General features: G+C 41.5%; 1 protein-coding gene across 4 annotated transcripts in view; it reads right to left on the bottom strand.

The window, feature by feature from the left end:
- wdr21 (WD repeat domain 21) overlaps positions 1-18,435 on the bottom strand; it is a 61,112-nt gene that overhangs the window by 23,882 nt on the left and 18,795 nt on the right. For all 4 annotated transcript variants that reach the window (XM_059952571.1, XM_059952580.1, XM_059952590.1 and 1 more), the window contains exons 4-7: positions 7,791-7,945; positions 7,446-7,528; positions 4,453-4,549; positions 2,359-2,505 (exon numbers count right to left, since the gene is read on the bottom strand). In XM_059952571.1, coding sequence (XP_059808554.1) covers positions 2,359-2,505; positions 4,453-4,549; positions 7,446-7,528; positions 7,791-7,945 — 482 coding nt within the window. The remainder of the gene's footprint in view (positions 1-2,358; positions 2,506-4,452; positions 4,550-7,445; positions 7,529-7,790; positions 7,946-18,435) is intronic.

Raw genomic sequence — 18,435 nt, 5'->3', positions numbered from 1 at the left:
AGAGAGAGAGAGAGAGAGAGAGTGAGAGAGAGTGAGTGAGAGAGAGAGAGAGACAGACAGACAGAAACAGGGAAATGGGACAGATGGGAATGCTCTGAAATTTGGCATAAATCTAATGGGCAGAATGGCCTTCCATGTCATAAGAATATGTGCAATACAATAGATAGTATGGTTCACATAATGTAAATGAAACCCGTAACATTAAACATGACTGTTTGCATGGATGTAACACTGGCTAAGAGACACAGCAGAAAAGAATGGTAAGAGGTTGCTCATCAAACCACAGTGAACTACAGCCCTTTCTGTTACATGTTAATGATCTTGGCTCGAGTATAGGAAATAATTTGAAAATATGCAATGACTCAAAACTTGGAAATGTGATTAGTAGCAAGTCGGGTAACAAGAGACTTCAGGAAAACTGACTGGCACAAAACAGATGAACGTTTGCACAGTGTGAAGTGATCCTTTTAGGAAGGAAGAGTAAGGAGTGATTATACAAGGCTAATTTTCCATTGGGTTCAAATACAGGCCGGGGGGCTTTACAAGTCTGAGTCTTTAAAGCAGAGAAGGGTGTTGGAAAGGCAAATGAGATATTTAGCATTATAACTAGAGACAGTATAAAATGTAGGGGGAGGGGGAGAGTTTATACCAAATGTTAATACATTGCTAAAAAAAAGTTGCCAAATTACATCTGATTCCAAACACACACTTGATGACTGCTTTAAGAGGCACAAAAGTAATTCACAAGATTACCAAGTTTGAGAACTTCAGGCATGTAATAAAGCCTGAGAAGCTGGCCTGCTTTCCATAGTGGTAGGGGTTTAAAAGTCTTGCAGTTCTTTGACAAAATAAGAGAATGGGCAAGGACATGCCAGATGAGATGTCATCTGTGGAAATGTGAGGTCACTCACTTTGGTAGGAAATATAGAAAGGGGTGGTACTTTCTAAATGGTGTGACTGTAGAGGGCTGGTGTTCAGGAGGGACCTGGGCGTCTTATATAAAAAATGTGTTAATGTGAAAGTTTTGCAAGCTATTAGGAATGTTGATGTACAGAGGGCCCTCTTCAGATAAAACTTGAAATAAAAAGGTTGAAGTGAATGGAGGAATATGGAATTAGTACAGGTAATGAGAGCTGAGGTAAAAAAAAACAGTGAATGAGAGAGGAAGCAGAAGGCAGGGTCCACTCCTGGGTGACAGACAGACAGACATACTTTATTGATCCCGAGGGAAATTGGGGTTCATTACAGCCGCCCCAAAAATTGTAAGAAATATAGCAATATAAAACCATAAATAATTAAATAATAATGTTAATCATGCCAAGTGGAAATAAGTCCAGGACCAGCCTATTGGCTCAGGGTGTCTGACACTCTGAGGGAGGAGTTGTAAAGTTTGATGGCCACAGGCAGGAATGACTTCCTATGATGCTCAGTGTTGCATCTCGGTGGAATGAGGTGTATTGCTTGTTGAATAGAGATTTCTTCTGATAGAGGAAATAAGGGTGAATTGTTCCTCATAACATCAACATCGGCAAGATTAGCACAAGAATGAGAGTGAGAATGCTTTCCTTTCAAAATAGCAAGTTTCATCATCCACACTGTCTTTAAAAGGTGATGGAAGCAAATTCAGTAGCGTTCAAAAGGAAACTGAGCAGCTACATTAAGGGAGGAAATCTGGAGGAATACGGGGAAGGACCAGACGGAGTCAAACAGTGCTTTATTTGAGGGGTGGCTGTGTTATCAATGGGATCGTGACTCTTAGATTCAATAACAACAAAAGTCTCACCACTACTGTAATCACACTTGTGGAAAGTAACTAGTCAGAAATGGCATAAGTCAGTGTATTAATATAGGAGATTCTAGATATACTTTTCAGCTGCCGCCAGCATAGAAATGGTCATAAATTCTCTCCTTGGTACAGATTTACCTAGGGTGTGTAAACAGGGGAGCAAGGCAAAGCGTAGGTGTAGTGTTGAAGAATTTGGTGGTGTGAGATTAACATGCCACAGCAGGTTGCGCAGTATGGACCACTTCTGCCTGCACATTCTGTGTACAATTTACCGATCAGCGAGGACATGGCCATTAGAATGAGACCAAATCAGACTATGGAGAACACGAAGATTTACTGTAAGAGGAGAAATACGAATATACTTTATCACGGTCCTAGGGCTAGTCTGAAGCTTAACATCTTAATCAAGGTGGTGGTCAAGTGTGAAAGACTCTGCAGAGGGAGAACAAAAAGTTCCTCCTCTTCCACTCCTGTGGCATAAACAGGAAAGAACTGAGAACATACTTCATACTAGCTAACCAAGCTTCCAAAGTTATAAATTTGTTTTACAATTATAAAAAGTAGCAACAAACCTTGCGAAATGTGGTGTACAGATTGTCACACAAAGTCACAGAAATTAAGCCAGATCCCTTCCTACATCCCTCCAGATTCACAATTCCATATTTGTAGCCAGTTTCATCGTTTTTTACAACAAATAACCGCTCACAATTGGTGTCTGCCTATGAAGTACAGAATACAATCGTTAACTTTTGAAATGACTTGGATTCATTGTCCAACAAATTGATAGTTATCATGATTCTGACATTTCCAGACAAAATAATTATACAAAAAAATACTTACATTCAGCAACGGACTACTCAAAAGCAGAAAATGTTGTAAATATTCAGAAGAATAGGCAGCATCGCTGAAGAAATAAACCGGTCTTGTTTCAATCAACTTTAACCAGACCTGCCATCACTTGGCACCGAGGGGAACAGACTGTGCTTACATCACAGATTGTTTCTACTGATAGTACTAGGGTTGCAATTGTTATGGTTCGGTTCAGGATTGGATATTGAAAGGTGAATTACTTTACTGACACCTTACTTGCTTATTTTCATAGTATTCCTCATGAACTAAAAATGTACTCACTAGAACATTAAAAAATCCTTTCTTTCGAAGTCTGCCTTGGTTCTTTTTGCTGTACTGCGCTGACTATTCAGCATTTCCTCTCTTCACGTGCAATGAACAGCAAGCACATTTCTAAGTTAAACATCATTTGACAGTCATGAGCCTAAATTGTCAACAGAGCAAGGTCACTGTGTAGTCAAGGATCATCCATAGTCACCCTACAGATTGTGCCCCATCAGTTACATCCAGATCCTCATCACAAACAATCATGATTAACAGTCCAGTACTAAACCCACCAGCCCCCTATCTCTTTCACCAATCAACTTCCCAGCTCTTTACTTCATCCCTCCCCCTTCCCAGTTTCACCTTGTTTCTTCCCCATCTCCACCCCCCCCACACTTTCTTACTCTGATCTTTTTTTACTCCAGTCCTGATGAAGGGCTTCGGCCCAAAGCATTGAGAGTACTTTTTCCATTGATGCTGCCTGGCCTGCTGAGTTCCTCCAGCATTGTGTGCATCACTGTTCCTTTATCATCAGCATGTCCAAATCCAAGAGTGACCTACTCTTGCCAAATCCTATTACTCTTGCGAGAGGTCCTTAACTACACAAACTGTAGCATTCAAGAATGCAGTTCACCTTCAACAGCAGATTGAGATGGGTAATAAATGTTAGCTCTGCCAATGACTTCCCACAGAAGTTCTAAAAGTGACTGATAGGCTTGTACAGGCAGTCTCCAGTCTCTGTACTGTCTGATTACTGCAGAGAGGCAAAATGTAAAGAATTTCATTTTGAAATCTGTCTTTTGAATTAACTACGTAAGGGTTCTGTTCCTGAGAACTGTCTTTAAATCTACCTTTTGGTAAGTCAGTCAATTGATATGTACATTTATTGATTGTATTCCCCTCTGTAGTTAGTGATGCAGAATCAGAAGTTCTTGCATCCAATGTTGATGTGTTTGATGTATAAATGAATGTTGCATTGTTTAAGTATTTTAGAAGTGTTAATAAAAAAAGATTTGCCATGCTAGTTTCCAAAACAAGTGTCTTAATTGGTGTCCCACTGTGGCAGCTACATTCTGTAACAAACTCTTTAAAAATTCTTTATAAATGTTTGGGAAATTTGCTGAAGTTGGATTTCTGTAAGTCTTCTGTAGCCCAGGGACCCTGTAGTTGCATGAATATGTAATTTTCTGCTTTTTTAAAGGAGCATTACTTCCTAACCTTTACACCACTCAAATGAATTAAACACATACATGACTCTGTTATAAATGTTTCCAGGAACTACAGCTGATTCTTTCATCCCCTACACTGAATCAAAATGTCAAAGCATGTAGAAAAATGGCATGGGAAAACCCTGTATAGGTGAAACATAAATAATTTTCAGGAAAAAGGCTAATCCAATCTCCAACTCTATTAGTACCATTTGAAACATTCGAGCAGAATTTTGTTAGCTCCACTTAACAAGCAAAAGCGCAAATAATTAGTACAGTGATTTTTTTCAAAAACGCACTAATGAACTAACATGCAAAAATAATGACTTCATTTCTGAAACTTACTAAAATCATTCCAAAATTGCTTGTGCTGGAAGACTCTGAATTTTGAATCTTGAGCGTATTCCTTCTCATTCTACTGATCTTGAGCTCATGAACATGCCTGTAGATGGTGTTTTGTATGACATGTATAGTGGGTTAAGGGAGAGAAGACCATGTGAGAAGAAATATGGATTATTGTCCAACATCAATGATACAAAATCTTTGAGTGAACTTCTTCATATTAAGGATTCATCTCAAAAAAGTGCATTTATTTTATAGACTGCAGGAAGGATTTTGCCAGCACCAGGACAAAATATAGAGGATAATTGAAAAAATAGCAAAGTTGGGAGAACAGACTATCAAAGAACAACAAGGAAACTCAAAGTTCCTTGTACAACAATAAACAAGAAGAATGATCAAAGGAGGTAGGGAACGAACAGTGGCATAATATATTACACCTCTAAATGAGTTTGGGATCTGTTTTGTTACATTTCCCAATCAAAATACTCTCGACTTTCCATTAACGCCTCCAAATCAAAAGTTATGAGCATCTTAAGATATGGTTAACTAAAAATGGTGAAATGCCTTTTTGAAACACAAGCACCTTCTTGGTTAATGAGAAAATTATATTTCTCTATTTAAAGGTCATACAAATATTTTATAAATACTGGCTTTCCAATAGAGTTTTAAAATGCAGTGAAACAAACTATCAGCAAAATGCGAAGAATAAAGACAAACAGGTCAGTTCAGAGCTATCCACAACTTTATCCCACAATGCCTTAACGTGTTCATTCTGACCATGATGTTTATTCTCTAGCCGTTGATTCCACCTGTCTCAAAATCAAAAACTGTTGTAAATTTACAGGAGTGACCCCGAGCTTCTTATTTGAGCCACTTTAATTTGCAATCCCACTCCCATTGTTTTGTGTGGTGAAAGTAAGGGAAAAACTGGACTATGCCATCGTCTTGCAGCGGGAGATACAGAAATCTGGGGTAACCACACCATCAAGTTCAAGAACAGACACTCCCCTTCAACTACTGGGTTAATGAACCAACCTGCACAAACCAAATCATTCCCTCATTACAGTAACACTATGGCCACTTTGCACTGCAATAGCATGTTTTTTTGGTTCCAATTCTGTACCTTCTTGTAAAAAGTTATCTTTAATTTACACTTATTTTTGTGAATGTTGTTTATCTGATGTGCCTGTGACACCGCTACAAGTAAGTTCTTCTTTACACTTGTGTACATGTCCCTGACGTTAAAGGCATACTAGTGGAACTGTATATTCAATGTAGGTACTTTGCAACTTTCCAGAACATCCATTAAATGTTCCAGGTCAACTGCTCCCTCATCATTACTCAATAGCACACTTATTTTCTCTTCTGACATCGTTTCTACAAGATGCCTCCTTAGTGGCCAGTAGTTATATTTCTTCTTATCTGATCTGTCTTAACAATCCTTCATCTGGTCTTTTGTCATATACCTCACACACACACACCATACAGTCGGCCCTCCTTATCCGCGAATTCAACCAACCGTGAATTGCGAAAACCTGGAAGTGCTCTTCCAGCACTTGTTGTTCAAGCATGTACAGACTTCTTTTCTTGTCATTATTCCCTAAACAATGCAGTATAACAACTATTTACATAGCATTTACATTGTATTAGGTATGATAAGTAATCTAGAGATGATTTAAAGTAAATGGGAGGATGTGCGTGGGTTATCATGCATCAGGATCGAAAAAAATTGTTAAGTTCTCTTATTAAGTAAGTCAGAACAGGTATATCTGGTATTATTTAACGTCAGTTAGTCAAACGTTTGTCTTAGTATATAATATATATTTTATCTTTCTATGCATATAAAATATTTAAGAACATATGTTTCAGCGCCAGGCTCAGGATTGGAAGTTCCCGAGTTCGACCCAGTAACAGACCACTCCCGAGTGCGCTCTCCACCACGCTGGGTTGATGTGGAGGATCAAAAACCCAAAGCCCCCAAACCCAATAATTAAACCACTGTGTTGCTTAGTAATAATTGTAGTTTTCATCGGGGCAGAGCCTTTCTCACTTTATCCTTTAAAATTGTTCTGATCGTTGACCGACGTAGCCTAACGCTTTTCCAGTGACTGATGGCGTTTCACCTCTTTCCGATCGTTTTATTATTTCCACTTTATTTTCAATCATGATCCTGATTATTTTCGTGGACAGAAACACTGCGGATTCAGATCTCTGTCGTCGGGTTCTAATGTCCTCCGCACTGAGACGGGTTAAATAAGGTCTGGGGTTCTGCTGGGTCCTGAGGTCCACCGGATTGAGACCGGTTGAATAAGGAACTTGAGCATCCGTGAATTTTGGTATCCACGAGGGGTCCCAGAACCAATCCCTTGCAGATAAGGAGGGCCGACTGTACATGCTTTGAAATTGTAAAACACACAACTCTTCTACCAGTTCTGAAACAGGGTCCCTGACCAAACAGTTAACTGATTTCTCTTTCCGCACAATCTCCTTGCCTGGCAGAGTACTGCCAACATTTCTTCTCATTGTTTCATATTCTAGCGTCATTGCTCTATCTAACTTCCTGACACACTCCATTGCTTTCATCTGTCTAGACATAAAGCTGCAGAAATCCTGGATCCTTGAAATAAAAGCACTCCATAAAACACAAAGCTCTGGCCAAGATTGTAGCCGTCTTTCTCAAAAGCTCAGCGTGGTTCTGTGTCAAATTTAGCATGAAATATCATTCCTGTGAAGCACCTTACACAAAATCAAATTAGTTTAGTATTTAGTTACTACCTGTACAGTTAAAACAACAATAAGAGATTCAGGACGCATGAGAGAGAACAGGTTACAGGAAAATAGGGTTGTTTGGATTGCTACAAGAAATAACAGTTTGTGGGTTGAATGGCCTCTTTCTCCTGTATGAAAATATAAATGTATAAAATGAAACACAGGGAGGGGAAGAGGAAAGAGGGAGAGAGTGAAGTAGGATTGCAATAAAATTATAACTTACTCACCGATGATATGATTGCAAGTTCATTAATCCACAATGTCTTTTGCAGTATAGTGAAATAAAGTCCATACCCGTTCGAGCGACCCTCTATTTAAAATAAATTAACAGTCTCAAAAACCTTGACTGTCACACTCAAGAGTTTAAGTGCATGCAAAAGGCAAGTTCGTAAATATTTAGCATTGAGCCTAATTCAGGTGTATGGGAAGCACAGATCTTCCCACTAAAATATAACTAGTAACTTTGAGAATATGAAAGAATAATGAGGGTAAAGGCTAAATTTATGCATTACAATTCCACAGTGCCAAATAATCCATTTGTAAAACTACATTTTCATGTAGATAAGGATTACCGTATTACTAGCATCTTCCGCCAACATCTTCAGTCGCTTTTCTTCCATTTCCTTTTGGTTAATTGCCTCCCAAGTAAGAGGGTTACAATTATTATGTCCTGGTAATAGCCTAAAATACCTGTTCTTTTCTCGATCATAGTAAAATCCAGGCAGCTCTAGACAGATACACAAAAAAAGGACATGTTACTCATTACCCGAAGACACAGATACCACTCCACTAAAGCTGCACAGCTTATGCAGAAGTTATAACCACTGGCACCAACCAGCTGCTATAATCAAAGTTTCCGCACTTCAGTGGACATGCTGACTTCCGATGGAGCCCTAGATGCAGGCTCAGTGTTCAGCATCAATTCTGGCTGCACTGACATGTCAGCATTCCTAGAGAACAGGGAGAGTAACTTGATCCTGGGCAGCATACATGAAAAATCAATTTGATTAGCAAACAGATGTTAAATCCTTTGTTCTGAATGAAAGATTTCATGGAAAATGACAAATTAAAAAATCCTTTGCTAAAAGGTTACACATCAGGAACATCTGTCCATTTCAATAATTGTAATTAAAAATAGTGCTCACTTAGTGGTGAGGAAAGCTGGAATGGAGAAAGCAACGAGAAAAACAGGATCCTGAAAATGCAGAACCACTGCTGCTACATTATTCACCTGAGTGAAAGAAACTTTCCAGCTGAGATGGTACACCCATTGCAGGCCCTTTGGCTGACAATGTTGTGCTGACCATGTAACCCACTCTAGAAACTGCCTAAAATTACCCTACTACACAATCCTCTATTTTTCTAAACTCCATGTCTCTTAAAAGAGACATGTCTCCTAAGAGTCTCTTAAAAGACCCTATTGTATCTGCCTCCACCATCGCCGCTGGCAGTGCATTCCACACACTCACCACTCTCTGCATGGAAAAACTTATCTCTGACATCCCCCTTGTACCTACTTCCAAGCACCTTAAAATTATGCCCACACAAGGAAATCTGCAGATGCTGGAAATTCAAGCAACACACACAAAATGCAGGTGGAACGCAGCAGGCTAGGCAGCATCTATAGGGAGAAGCACTGTTGACATTTCAAGAGGAAAGTAGGAGGGGGAGGGGGAAATGTGAAATGATAGAAGACTGGAGGGGGTGGGGTGAAGCTGAGAGCTGGAAAGGTGATTGGCAAAAGGGATACAGAGCCAGAGAAGGGAAAGGATCATGGGACAGAAGGCCTAGGGAGAAGAGCACCGGAGGGAGATGGAGAACAGGGAGAGTGATGGGCAGAGAGAGAGGAAAAAAGGGGGAATAACTAAATATATCAGGGATGGGGTAAGAAGGGGAGGAGCAGTATTAACGGAAGTTAAAGAAGTCAATGTTCATGCCATCAGGTTGGAGGCTACCCAGCCGGTATACAAGGTGTTGTTCCTCCACGGCATGAACATTGACTTCTCTAACTTCTGTTAATGCCTCCCCATTCTTACCCCATCCCTGATATGTGTAGTTCCCCCCCTTTTTTTCTCTCTCTCTGCCATCACTCTGCCTGTTCTCTATCTCCCTCTGGTGCTCCCCTCCCCCCTTTCCTTCTCCCTAGGACCCCCGTCCCATGATCCTTTCCCTTCTCCAGCTCTGTGTCCCTTTTGCCAATCACCTTTCCAGCTCTCAGCTTCTCCCCATCCCCTCCGATCTACTCCTATCATTTCGCATTCCCCCCCTCCCCCACTTTCAAATCTCTTATTATCTTTCCTTTCAGTTAGTCCTGACGAAGGGTCTCATCCCGAAACGTCAACAATGCTTCTCCCTATAGATGCTGCCTGGCCTTCTGTGTTCCACCAGCATTTTGTATGTGTTGCTTAAAATTATGCCCCTTGTGTTAGTCATTTCAGCCCTGGGAAAAAGCCTCTGGCTATCCACATGATCAATGCCTCTCATCATCTTATACACCTCTATCAGGTCACCTCTCATCCTCTGTCACTCCAAGGAGAAAAGGCCAAGTTCACTCAACCTATTCTCATATGGCATACTCCCCAATCCAGGCTCTCTCCAGAGTATCCCCATCCTTCCTATTATGAGGTGACCAGAACTGAACACAGTATTCCAAGTAGGGTCTGACCAAGATCTTACATAGTTGTAAAATTATCTCACAGCTTTTGAACTCAATCCCATGGCTGATGAAGGCCAACACACCATATGCCTTCTTAACAACACTGTCAACCTGTGCAGCAGCTTTGAGTGTCCTATGGACATGGACCCCAAGATCTCTCTGACCCTCCACACTGCCAAGAGTTCTTACCATTAATACTATATTCTGACTTCAAATTTGACCTACCAAAATGAACCACTCCACACTTACCTGGGTTGAACTCAGTCTGCCACTTCTCAGCCCAATTCTGCAACCTGTTGATGTCCCTGCCGTCCAGACTATCCACAACACCCCCAACTTTTTTGCCATCTTACTTAGAATGAGTAATAGACAAACGATATTGATTAATGAGGAATACAGCAAAAGCTGTGCTTCACTGCTATAGGTAGGGCTTTATCCCCCTTAAACACAGAATTAGTACATTGCTGGGTGGCCCTCAACAGAGAAGTTGACCATGCTGCTGGATCTGACATACTTTTGGTCAGATGTAGCAAAAGTGACAGATTTTCCTTGTATGCATCACTGGACACCAGAACAGAACTCCAGTTGCGAGACCACTATACTACTGTACCCACAACCTCCTACCAAACTCAGACAAGAGAAGCGCTGTTTCCAAAGCCAGCATGACCTCTTGCAATGACTTCACTTCCAATCCCGTCACAGGCAACCGAACAAAATCTAAAGACATCTCACGGGGAGAAACCCACAAATTTATGACCTGGAGTTTGAAAGATCAAGCAGTGAATGAACTCAACTGTGGTAAACATTTCTGGATGGTGAGCTGGGGAACATGATTAGTGAGTTGACTTAAATGGATAACCAGTTAAACTTCATAAACTTGTTGAGTGAATGATTGCGTGCTTGAGGGAAAAGATCTATCAATATCCATAACCTGCTTGAGCACAATCTGCCTGAAACAAGAAACAGATTGGAAGACCACAGGCCTGTGGTCAAATGATATTTGGAAGTTCTGTGTTAATTACTACAATCTAGCAAAAACGCAAGTGCATGAGTAGAAATCGCACCAAAATTATTCTCTTCCTGAGACATATTTATGTTTTAATCTTGATGGGAGGAGAAATTAGAATTTATTGGTTAGTACAAAGTGCACTCCCCAAAATGATGTATTTTTGTAAGTTTTACATTGTTTTGTATAATTTACAAAGAAAAAGAATTTCTCATAGATTCATCTCTGCTGGAGACTATTATTTATATTATACAATAGAAAGTAGTGATTGAAACTAGGACAGGGGCAAGGTACTAAAGAAATTGGAGATTCCCAAGAGCAAAGGAAATATATACTGGAATTCCAAAAACTGGGGTACAGTATGTGGAAATATGCAACATGTCAGGCAGTATTCCTGGAGAGGGAAAGAGAGTTACCATTTTTGTTTGTTATCTAACTGTATTCCTCTCCCACAGGCTTGGAGAAACCACAGGCTGCTTGTAACCATTCTTTGCAGATTGCATACCATTGAGTATTGCAAATACGATTTGAAGGATTTTGGCCCAAAATGTCAATTGTTTCTTCATTTCCGTAGACGATGCATGACCTGCTGAGTTCCTGTGTGTTACCATTAAATATTGACCACTTTTGACACCATCACACTGAGCACGGGGGCTCCCCAGAGTTGCGTGCTCAGTCCACTGCTGTTCACTCTGCTGACTCAACACATAGCTCGAACCAGATCATCAAGTTCACCGATGACATGACCGTGGTGGGTCTCATCAGCAAGAACGACGAGTCAGCTTACAGAGAGGAGGAGCAGCGGCTAACAGACTGGTGCAGAGCCAACAACCTGTCTCTGAATGTGAACAAAACAAAAGAGATGATTGTTGACTTCAGGAGGGCACGGAGTGACCACTCCCCGCTGAACATCGACGGCTCCTCGGTAGAGATCGTAAAGAGCACCAAATTTCCTGGTGTTCACCTGGTCCCTCAACACCAGCTCCATAGCAAAGAAAGCCCAACAGCATCTCTACTTTCTGCAAAGGCTGAGGAAAGTCCATCTCCCACCCCCCATCCTCATCATATTCTACAGGGGTTGTATTGAGAGCATCCTGAGCAGCTGCATCAATGCCTGGTTTGGAAATTGCATCATCTTGGATCGCAAGACCCTGCAGCGGATAGTGAGGTCAGCTGAGAAGATCATTGGGGTCTCTCTTCCCGCCATCACGGACATTTACACTACACGCTGCATCCGCAAAGGAAACAGCATTATGAAGGACCCCATGCACCCCTCATACAATCTCTTCTCCCTCCTGCCGTCTGGGAAAAGGCTCCGAAGCATTCGGGCTCTCACGACCAGACTATTGATCAGTTTCTTCCCCCAAGCTATCAGACTCCTCAATACCCAAAGCCTGGACTGACACCTTACTGCCCTATTGTCTTGTTTATTATTTATTGTAATGCCTGCACTGTTTTTGTGCACTTTATGCAGTCCTGTGTAGGTCTGTAGTCTAGTGTAGTTTTCTCTGTGTTGTTTTTTTAACGTAGTTCAGTCTAGTTTTTGTACTGAGTCATGTAACACCATGGTCCTGAAAAACGTTGTCTCATTTTTACTATGTATTGTACCAGCAGTTATGGTCGAAATGACAATAAAAGTGACTTGACTTTTCAATTTCCTCTTTCCTTCATTAATTCAAGATAGTGATAAGGCACTAAGTAAATGATAGATGATATTTCTGAGCTGCAAGTCTTATACTGTACCAGAATCAGATTTATTATCACTGGCATGCGTCGTGAAATTTGTTAACTTAGCAGCTGCAGCTCAATGCAATACATAATATAGAAAAATAATAATAATAAATAAGTAAATCTTATTCAGTGTGCATTATACAGTATACTGAATAAGTTATACAGTATAGACAAGTGGGTCACAGTCAGGAGGGGGAAGGGGAAGAGTCAGGTACTAGAGAGTACCCCTGCAGCTGTACCCCTTGACAGTAAGTACTCCTGTTTGAGTACTGTTGGGGGGGGGCAGCCGAACTGGGGGAAGCAACAGTGGCCATGCCTCTGGCACAACAGTCCAGCCCCTGTAGCTCAGAAGGGTAGGGAAAGGAAGAGGAAGGCAATAGTGATAGGGGACTCTATAGTCAGGGGTTCAGACAGGCAATTCTGTGGACACAGGAAAGAAACTCAGATGGTAGCTTGCCTCCCAGGTGCCAGGGTCCAGGATGTTTCTGATCACGTCCAAGATACCCTGCAGTGGGAGGGAGAACAGCCAGAGGTTGTGGTACATATTGGTACCAATGACATAGGTAGGAAAAGGGAAGAGGTCTCAAAAAAAGACTACAGGGAGTTAGGAAGGAAGTTCATAAGCAGGACATCAAAGGTAGTACTCTCGGGATTACTGCCTGTGCCACATGACAGTGAGTATAGAAATAGAATGAGGTGGAAGATAAATACGTGGCTGAGGGATTGGAGCAGGGGGCAGGGATTCAGATTTCTAGATCATTGGGACCTCTTTTGGGGCAGGAGTGACCTGTACAAAAAGGCCGGGTTGCACTTGAATCCCAGAGGGACCAATAGCCTGGTGGGGAGATTTGCTAAGGCTACTGGGAAGAGTTTAATCTAGACTTGTTATGGGGTAGGAACCAAACTGAAGAGTCTGGGGCAGAGGCGGTTGGCTCACAAATAGAGAAAGCTTGGAGACAGTGTGAGTGAGGATAGGCAGGTGATAGAGAAAGGATGCGCTCAGACGGACGGTTTGAGATGTGTCTATTTTAACGCAAGGAGTATTGTGAACAAAGCAGATGAGCTTAGAGCATGGATCAGTACTTGGAGCTACAACGTGGTGGCCATTACAGAGACTTGGATGGCTCAGGGACAGGAATGGTTTCTTCAAGTGCCGCGTTTTAGATGTTTCAGAAAGGTAAAAGAGGTGAGGACGTGGCAATGTTGATCAGAGATAGTGTCACGGCTGCAGAAAAGGTGGACGTCATGGAGGGATTGTCTACGGAGTCTCTGTGGGTGGAGGTTAGGAACAGGAAGGGGTCAATAACTTTAGTGGGTGTTTTTTTATAGGCCGCCCAATAGTAACAGAGAGCAGATAGCGAAACAAATCTTGGAAAGGTGTAATAATAACACAGTCGTCGTGATGGGAGATTTTAATTTCCCAAATATCGACTGGCATCTCCCTAGAGCAAGGGGTTTAGATGGGGTGGAGTTTGTTAGGTGTGTTCAGGAAGGTTTCTTGACATAATATGTAGATAGGCCTAGAAGAGGAAAGACTGTATATGATTTGGTATTGGGAAATGAACCTGGTCAGGTGTCAGGTCTCTCAGTGGGAGAGCATTTTGGAGATAGTGATCACAATTCTATCTCCTTTACCACAGCATTGGGGAGAGATAGGAACAGACAAGTTAGAAAAGCGTTTAATTGGAGTAAGGGGAATTATGAGGCTATCAGGCAGGAAATTGGATGCTTAAATTGGGAACAGATGTTCTCAAGGAAAAGTACAGAAGAAATGTGGCAAATGTTCAGGGGATATTAGTGTGGAGTTCTGCATAGGTACGTTCCAATGAGACAGGGAGGTTATGTTAGGGTACAGGAACCGTGGTGTACAAAGGCTGTAATAAATCTAGTCAATAACAAAAGCTTACAAAAGTTTCAGAGAGCTAGGTAATGTTAGAGATCTAGAAGATTATAAGGCTAACAGGAAGGAGCTTAAGAAAGGAGAGCCAGAAGGGGCATGAGAAGGCCTTGGAGGGCAGGATTAAGGAAAACCCCAAGGCATTTTACAAGTTTGTAAAGAGCAAGAGGATAAGACATGAAGGAATAGGACCTATCAGGTGTGACAGTGGGAAAGTCAGTATGAAACCATAGGAATTAGCAGAGGTACTTAATGAATACTTTATTACAGTATTCACTATGGAAAAGGATCTTGATGATTGTAGTGATGACTTGCAGCAGACCGAAGAGTTTAAGCACGTAGTTATTAAGAGGATGTGCTGGAGCTTTTGGAAAGCATCAAGTTGGATAAGTCGCTGGGACCAGATGAAAAGAACCCCAGGCTACTGTGGGAGGCTAGGGAGGAGATTCCTGAGCCTCTGGCGATGATCTTTGCATCATCAATGGGGACAGGAGATATTCTGGAGGATTGAAGGGCTGCGGATGTTTTTCCTTTATTCAAGAAAGGGAGTAGGGATAGCCCAGGAAATTATAGACCAGTGAGTCTTACTTCAGTGGTTGGTAAGTTGATGGAGAAGATCCTGAGAGGCAGGAGTTATGAACATTTGAAAAGGTATAAAATGATTAGGAATAGTCAGCATGGCTTTATCAAGGGCAGGTCATGCCTTACAAGCCTGATTGAATTTTTTGAGGATGTGACTAAACACGTTGATGAAGGAAGAGCAGTAGATGTAGTGTATATGGATTTCACAAAGGCATTTAATGCAAGACTTATTGAGAAAGTAAGGAGGCACAGAATCCAAGGGGACATTCCTTTGTGGATCCAGAACTGGCTTGCCCACAGAAGGCAAAGAATGGTTGTAGATAGGTCATATTCTGCTTGGAGGTTGGTGACCACTGGTGTGCCTCAGGGATCTGTTCTGGGACCCTGACTCTGTGATTTTTATAAATGACCTGGATGAGGAAGTGAAGGGATGGGTTATTAAGTTTGCTAATGACACGAAGATTGGAGGGGTTGTGGATAGTGTGGAGGGCTGTCAGATGTCACAGTGGGACATTGATGGGATGCAAAACTGAGCTGAGAAGTGGCAGATGGAGTTCAATCCAGATAAGTGTGAAGTGGTTCATTTTGGTAGGTCAAATATGATGGCAGAATATAGTATTAATGGTAAGACTCTTGGCAGTGTGGAGGATCAGAGGGATCTTGGGGTCTGAGTCCACAGGATGCTCAAAGCAGCTGCGCAGGTTGACTGTGCTTAAGAAGGCATACAGTGTATTGGCCTTCATTAATCGTGGAATTGAATTTAGGGGCCGAGAGGAAATGTTGCAGCTATATAGGACCCTGGTCAGACTCCACTTGGAGTACTGTGCTTAGTTCTGGCCGCCTCATTATAGGAAAGACTTGGAAACCATAGAAAGGGTGCAGAGGAGATTTACAAGGATGTTGCCTGGATTGGGGAGCACAGGTTGAGTGAACTCGGCCTTTTCTCCTTGGAGTGACGGAGGATGAGAGGTGACTTGATAGAGGTGTATAAGATGATGAGAGGCATCGATTGTGTGGATAGTCAGAGGCTTTTTCCCAGGGCTGAAGTGGTTGCTACAAGAGGACACAGGTTTAAGGTGCTGGGGAGTAGGTACAGAGGAGATGTCAGGGGTAAGTTTTTTCATGTAGAGTGGTGAGTGTGTGGAATGGGCTGCTAGCAATGGTGGTGGAGGCAGATATGATAGGGTCTTTTAAGAGACTTTTGGATAGGTACATGGAGGTTAGAAAAATAGAGAGCTATGGGTAAGCCTAGAATTTCTAAGGTAGGGACATGTTCAGCACAACTTTGTGGGCTGAAGGTCCTGTATTGTGCTGTAGGTTTTCTATGTATACGTATACTGAATAGATTAGAAATCATGCAAAAGACAGAAATATATAATATTTTTAAAAAGTGAGATAGTGTCCAAGGGTTCAATGTCCATTTAGGAATTGGACAGCAGAGGGGAAGAAGCTGTTCCTGAATCACTGAGTGAGTGCCTTCAGGTTTCTGTACCTCCTGCCTGATGGTAACAGTGAGTAAAGGGCAGGCCCCGGGTGCTGGAGATCCTTAATAATGGATTCTGCCTTTCTGAGACACCGGTCCTTGAAGATGTCCTGGGAACTTTGTAGGCTAGTACCCAAGATGGACTGATTAAATTTACAACTCTTTGCAGCTTCTTTCAGCCCTGTTCAGTAGCTCCTCCATACCAGACAGTGATGCAGCCTGTCAGAATGCTCTCCACGGTACACCTATAGAACTTCCTGAGTTTATTTGTTGACATACCAAATCTCTTCAAACTCCTAATAAAGTATAGTCACTCTCTTGCCTTCTTTATAATTGCTTTGATATGTTGGGACCAGGTTAGATCCTCAGAGATCTTGACACTCAGAGATTTTGATACTGTAGCATCACTGAACTCACTTCAATTAGCCTGAGACAGTTAGCAATCAAACACATTCAGAACAGAGACTGCCCAGTCAGAGTCATATCAGAACACAGCATCTAGGTAGGGTGAGAACACTGCAACAATCAGCTCAAACAATCTACCCGTCATCCAAAGATCTGAAATAAAAACAAAAATGCAGGACAGTCTGGAGGTAACATTACTAGGAAGCGAGCAAACACTTTGCACTTTCCAGCTACTACAGACTGGGTATGTTCCAAGTTCACTACAGTTGTAAGTGACCACAGTAGGAGTGTAGAAAGCCAAGTTAGCTGATGACAAAGATATTTTGGCTGTGTAAGCAGTGTATTCAGAATACATTGAATTAATCTGCAAAATTTTGACAAGTGATTTCAACAAAAGCCAATGTAATCATCTAAGATAAAGGATAGAATACAGTGCTTTCTAAATAGTGAGAAGCTAAAAATAGTGGAGATCCAAACAGATTTGAAGGTGGGCAGGTACATGCACATTAAAATGTCACAATTGCAAACAATGATGATTGGAAAGGTTAATGAAATTCTGATCTTTAAGGAGTTGAGAACAGGAGTAAACAATTTAGACTGAACAAAAGACTGCATGAAACTCTGTTTAGACCATATCTGGAGTACTGTAATCAGCTCTGGGCACCAGAGCTTAGCATGGATATGTCAGCATTGCAGTGGCAACAGTACTGATTCACCGGATTGAAACCAGCATTTGGAAAGTTAAAAGCAGAAATTACAGGTCTAAAGACTAGATTCCTTTGTATTTTGTAAGATATTTTCATCGCAGTTTAAACTACCAGAAGTACTGATTGTATAGATAGAGGGAAGATAGTCCTGTTAAATAGGCACAATTTAAAAAGAGAGCAGGTTGCTCAGACATGAAGTTAGGAGAGCATTTCTTCACATGGATAGCAGCTATTGTGAGAGCAATTGTTAAATTGTAACCCAGTGCTTTTAATAACTATTACTGAGTCAGAATAATGGATGAGTGCATGGAATACAGCCATGGTCTTGTTGAATAGTAGAATAAACTTTAATTAAATGACCTACACTGAAATGTCAGAGAAGTTAGTGCATACCTCGCTCTCAAAATACAAATCACAGCCAGAAAGCAATTAATATCTTCAGAGGATAAGGTCAATTCAATAACATACATTAAGATTAGCTTTATTAAAGATTAGTTTTATGTCACATATACATTAAAGCATACAGTGAAATGCGTTGTTTGAGTCAGCGGCCAACAATCCTAGGATGTGCTGGGGGCAGTTTGCAAGTGTCGCCATGCTTCTAGCATCAACATAGTGTACCCTCAACTTACTAACCCTTACTAGTCTGTATGTCTTTGCAATGGGAGGGAACTGGAATGGGAGGAAACCCATGTGGTCACTCAGAGAACGTATACACTCCTTAGACAGCAGCAAGAAATGATCGCTGGT

The sequence above is a fragment of the Hypanus sabinus genome, chromosome 2 (assembly GCF_030144855.1).
Source record: "Hypanus sabinus isolate sHypSab1 chromosome 2, sHypSab1.hap1, whole genome shotgun sequence".
NCBI classification, from domain to species: domain Eukaryota; kingdom Metazoa; phylum Chordata; class Chondrichthyes; order Myliobatiformes; family Dasyatidae; genus Hypanus; species Hypanus sabinus.
The sequence above is the reverse complement of the archived record's forward strand: the minus strand, read 5'-3'. Positions and strand labels throughout refer to the sequence as shown.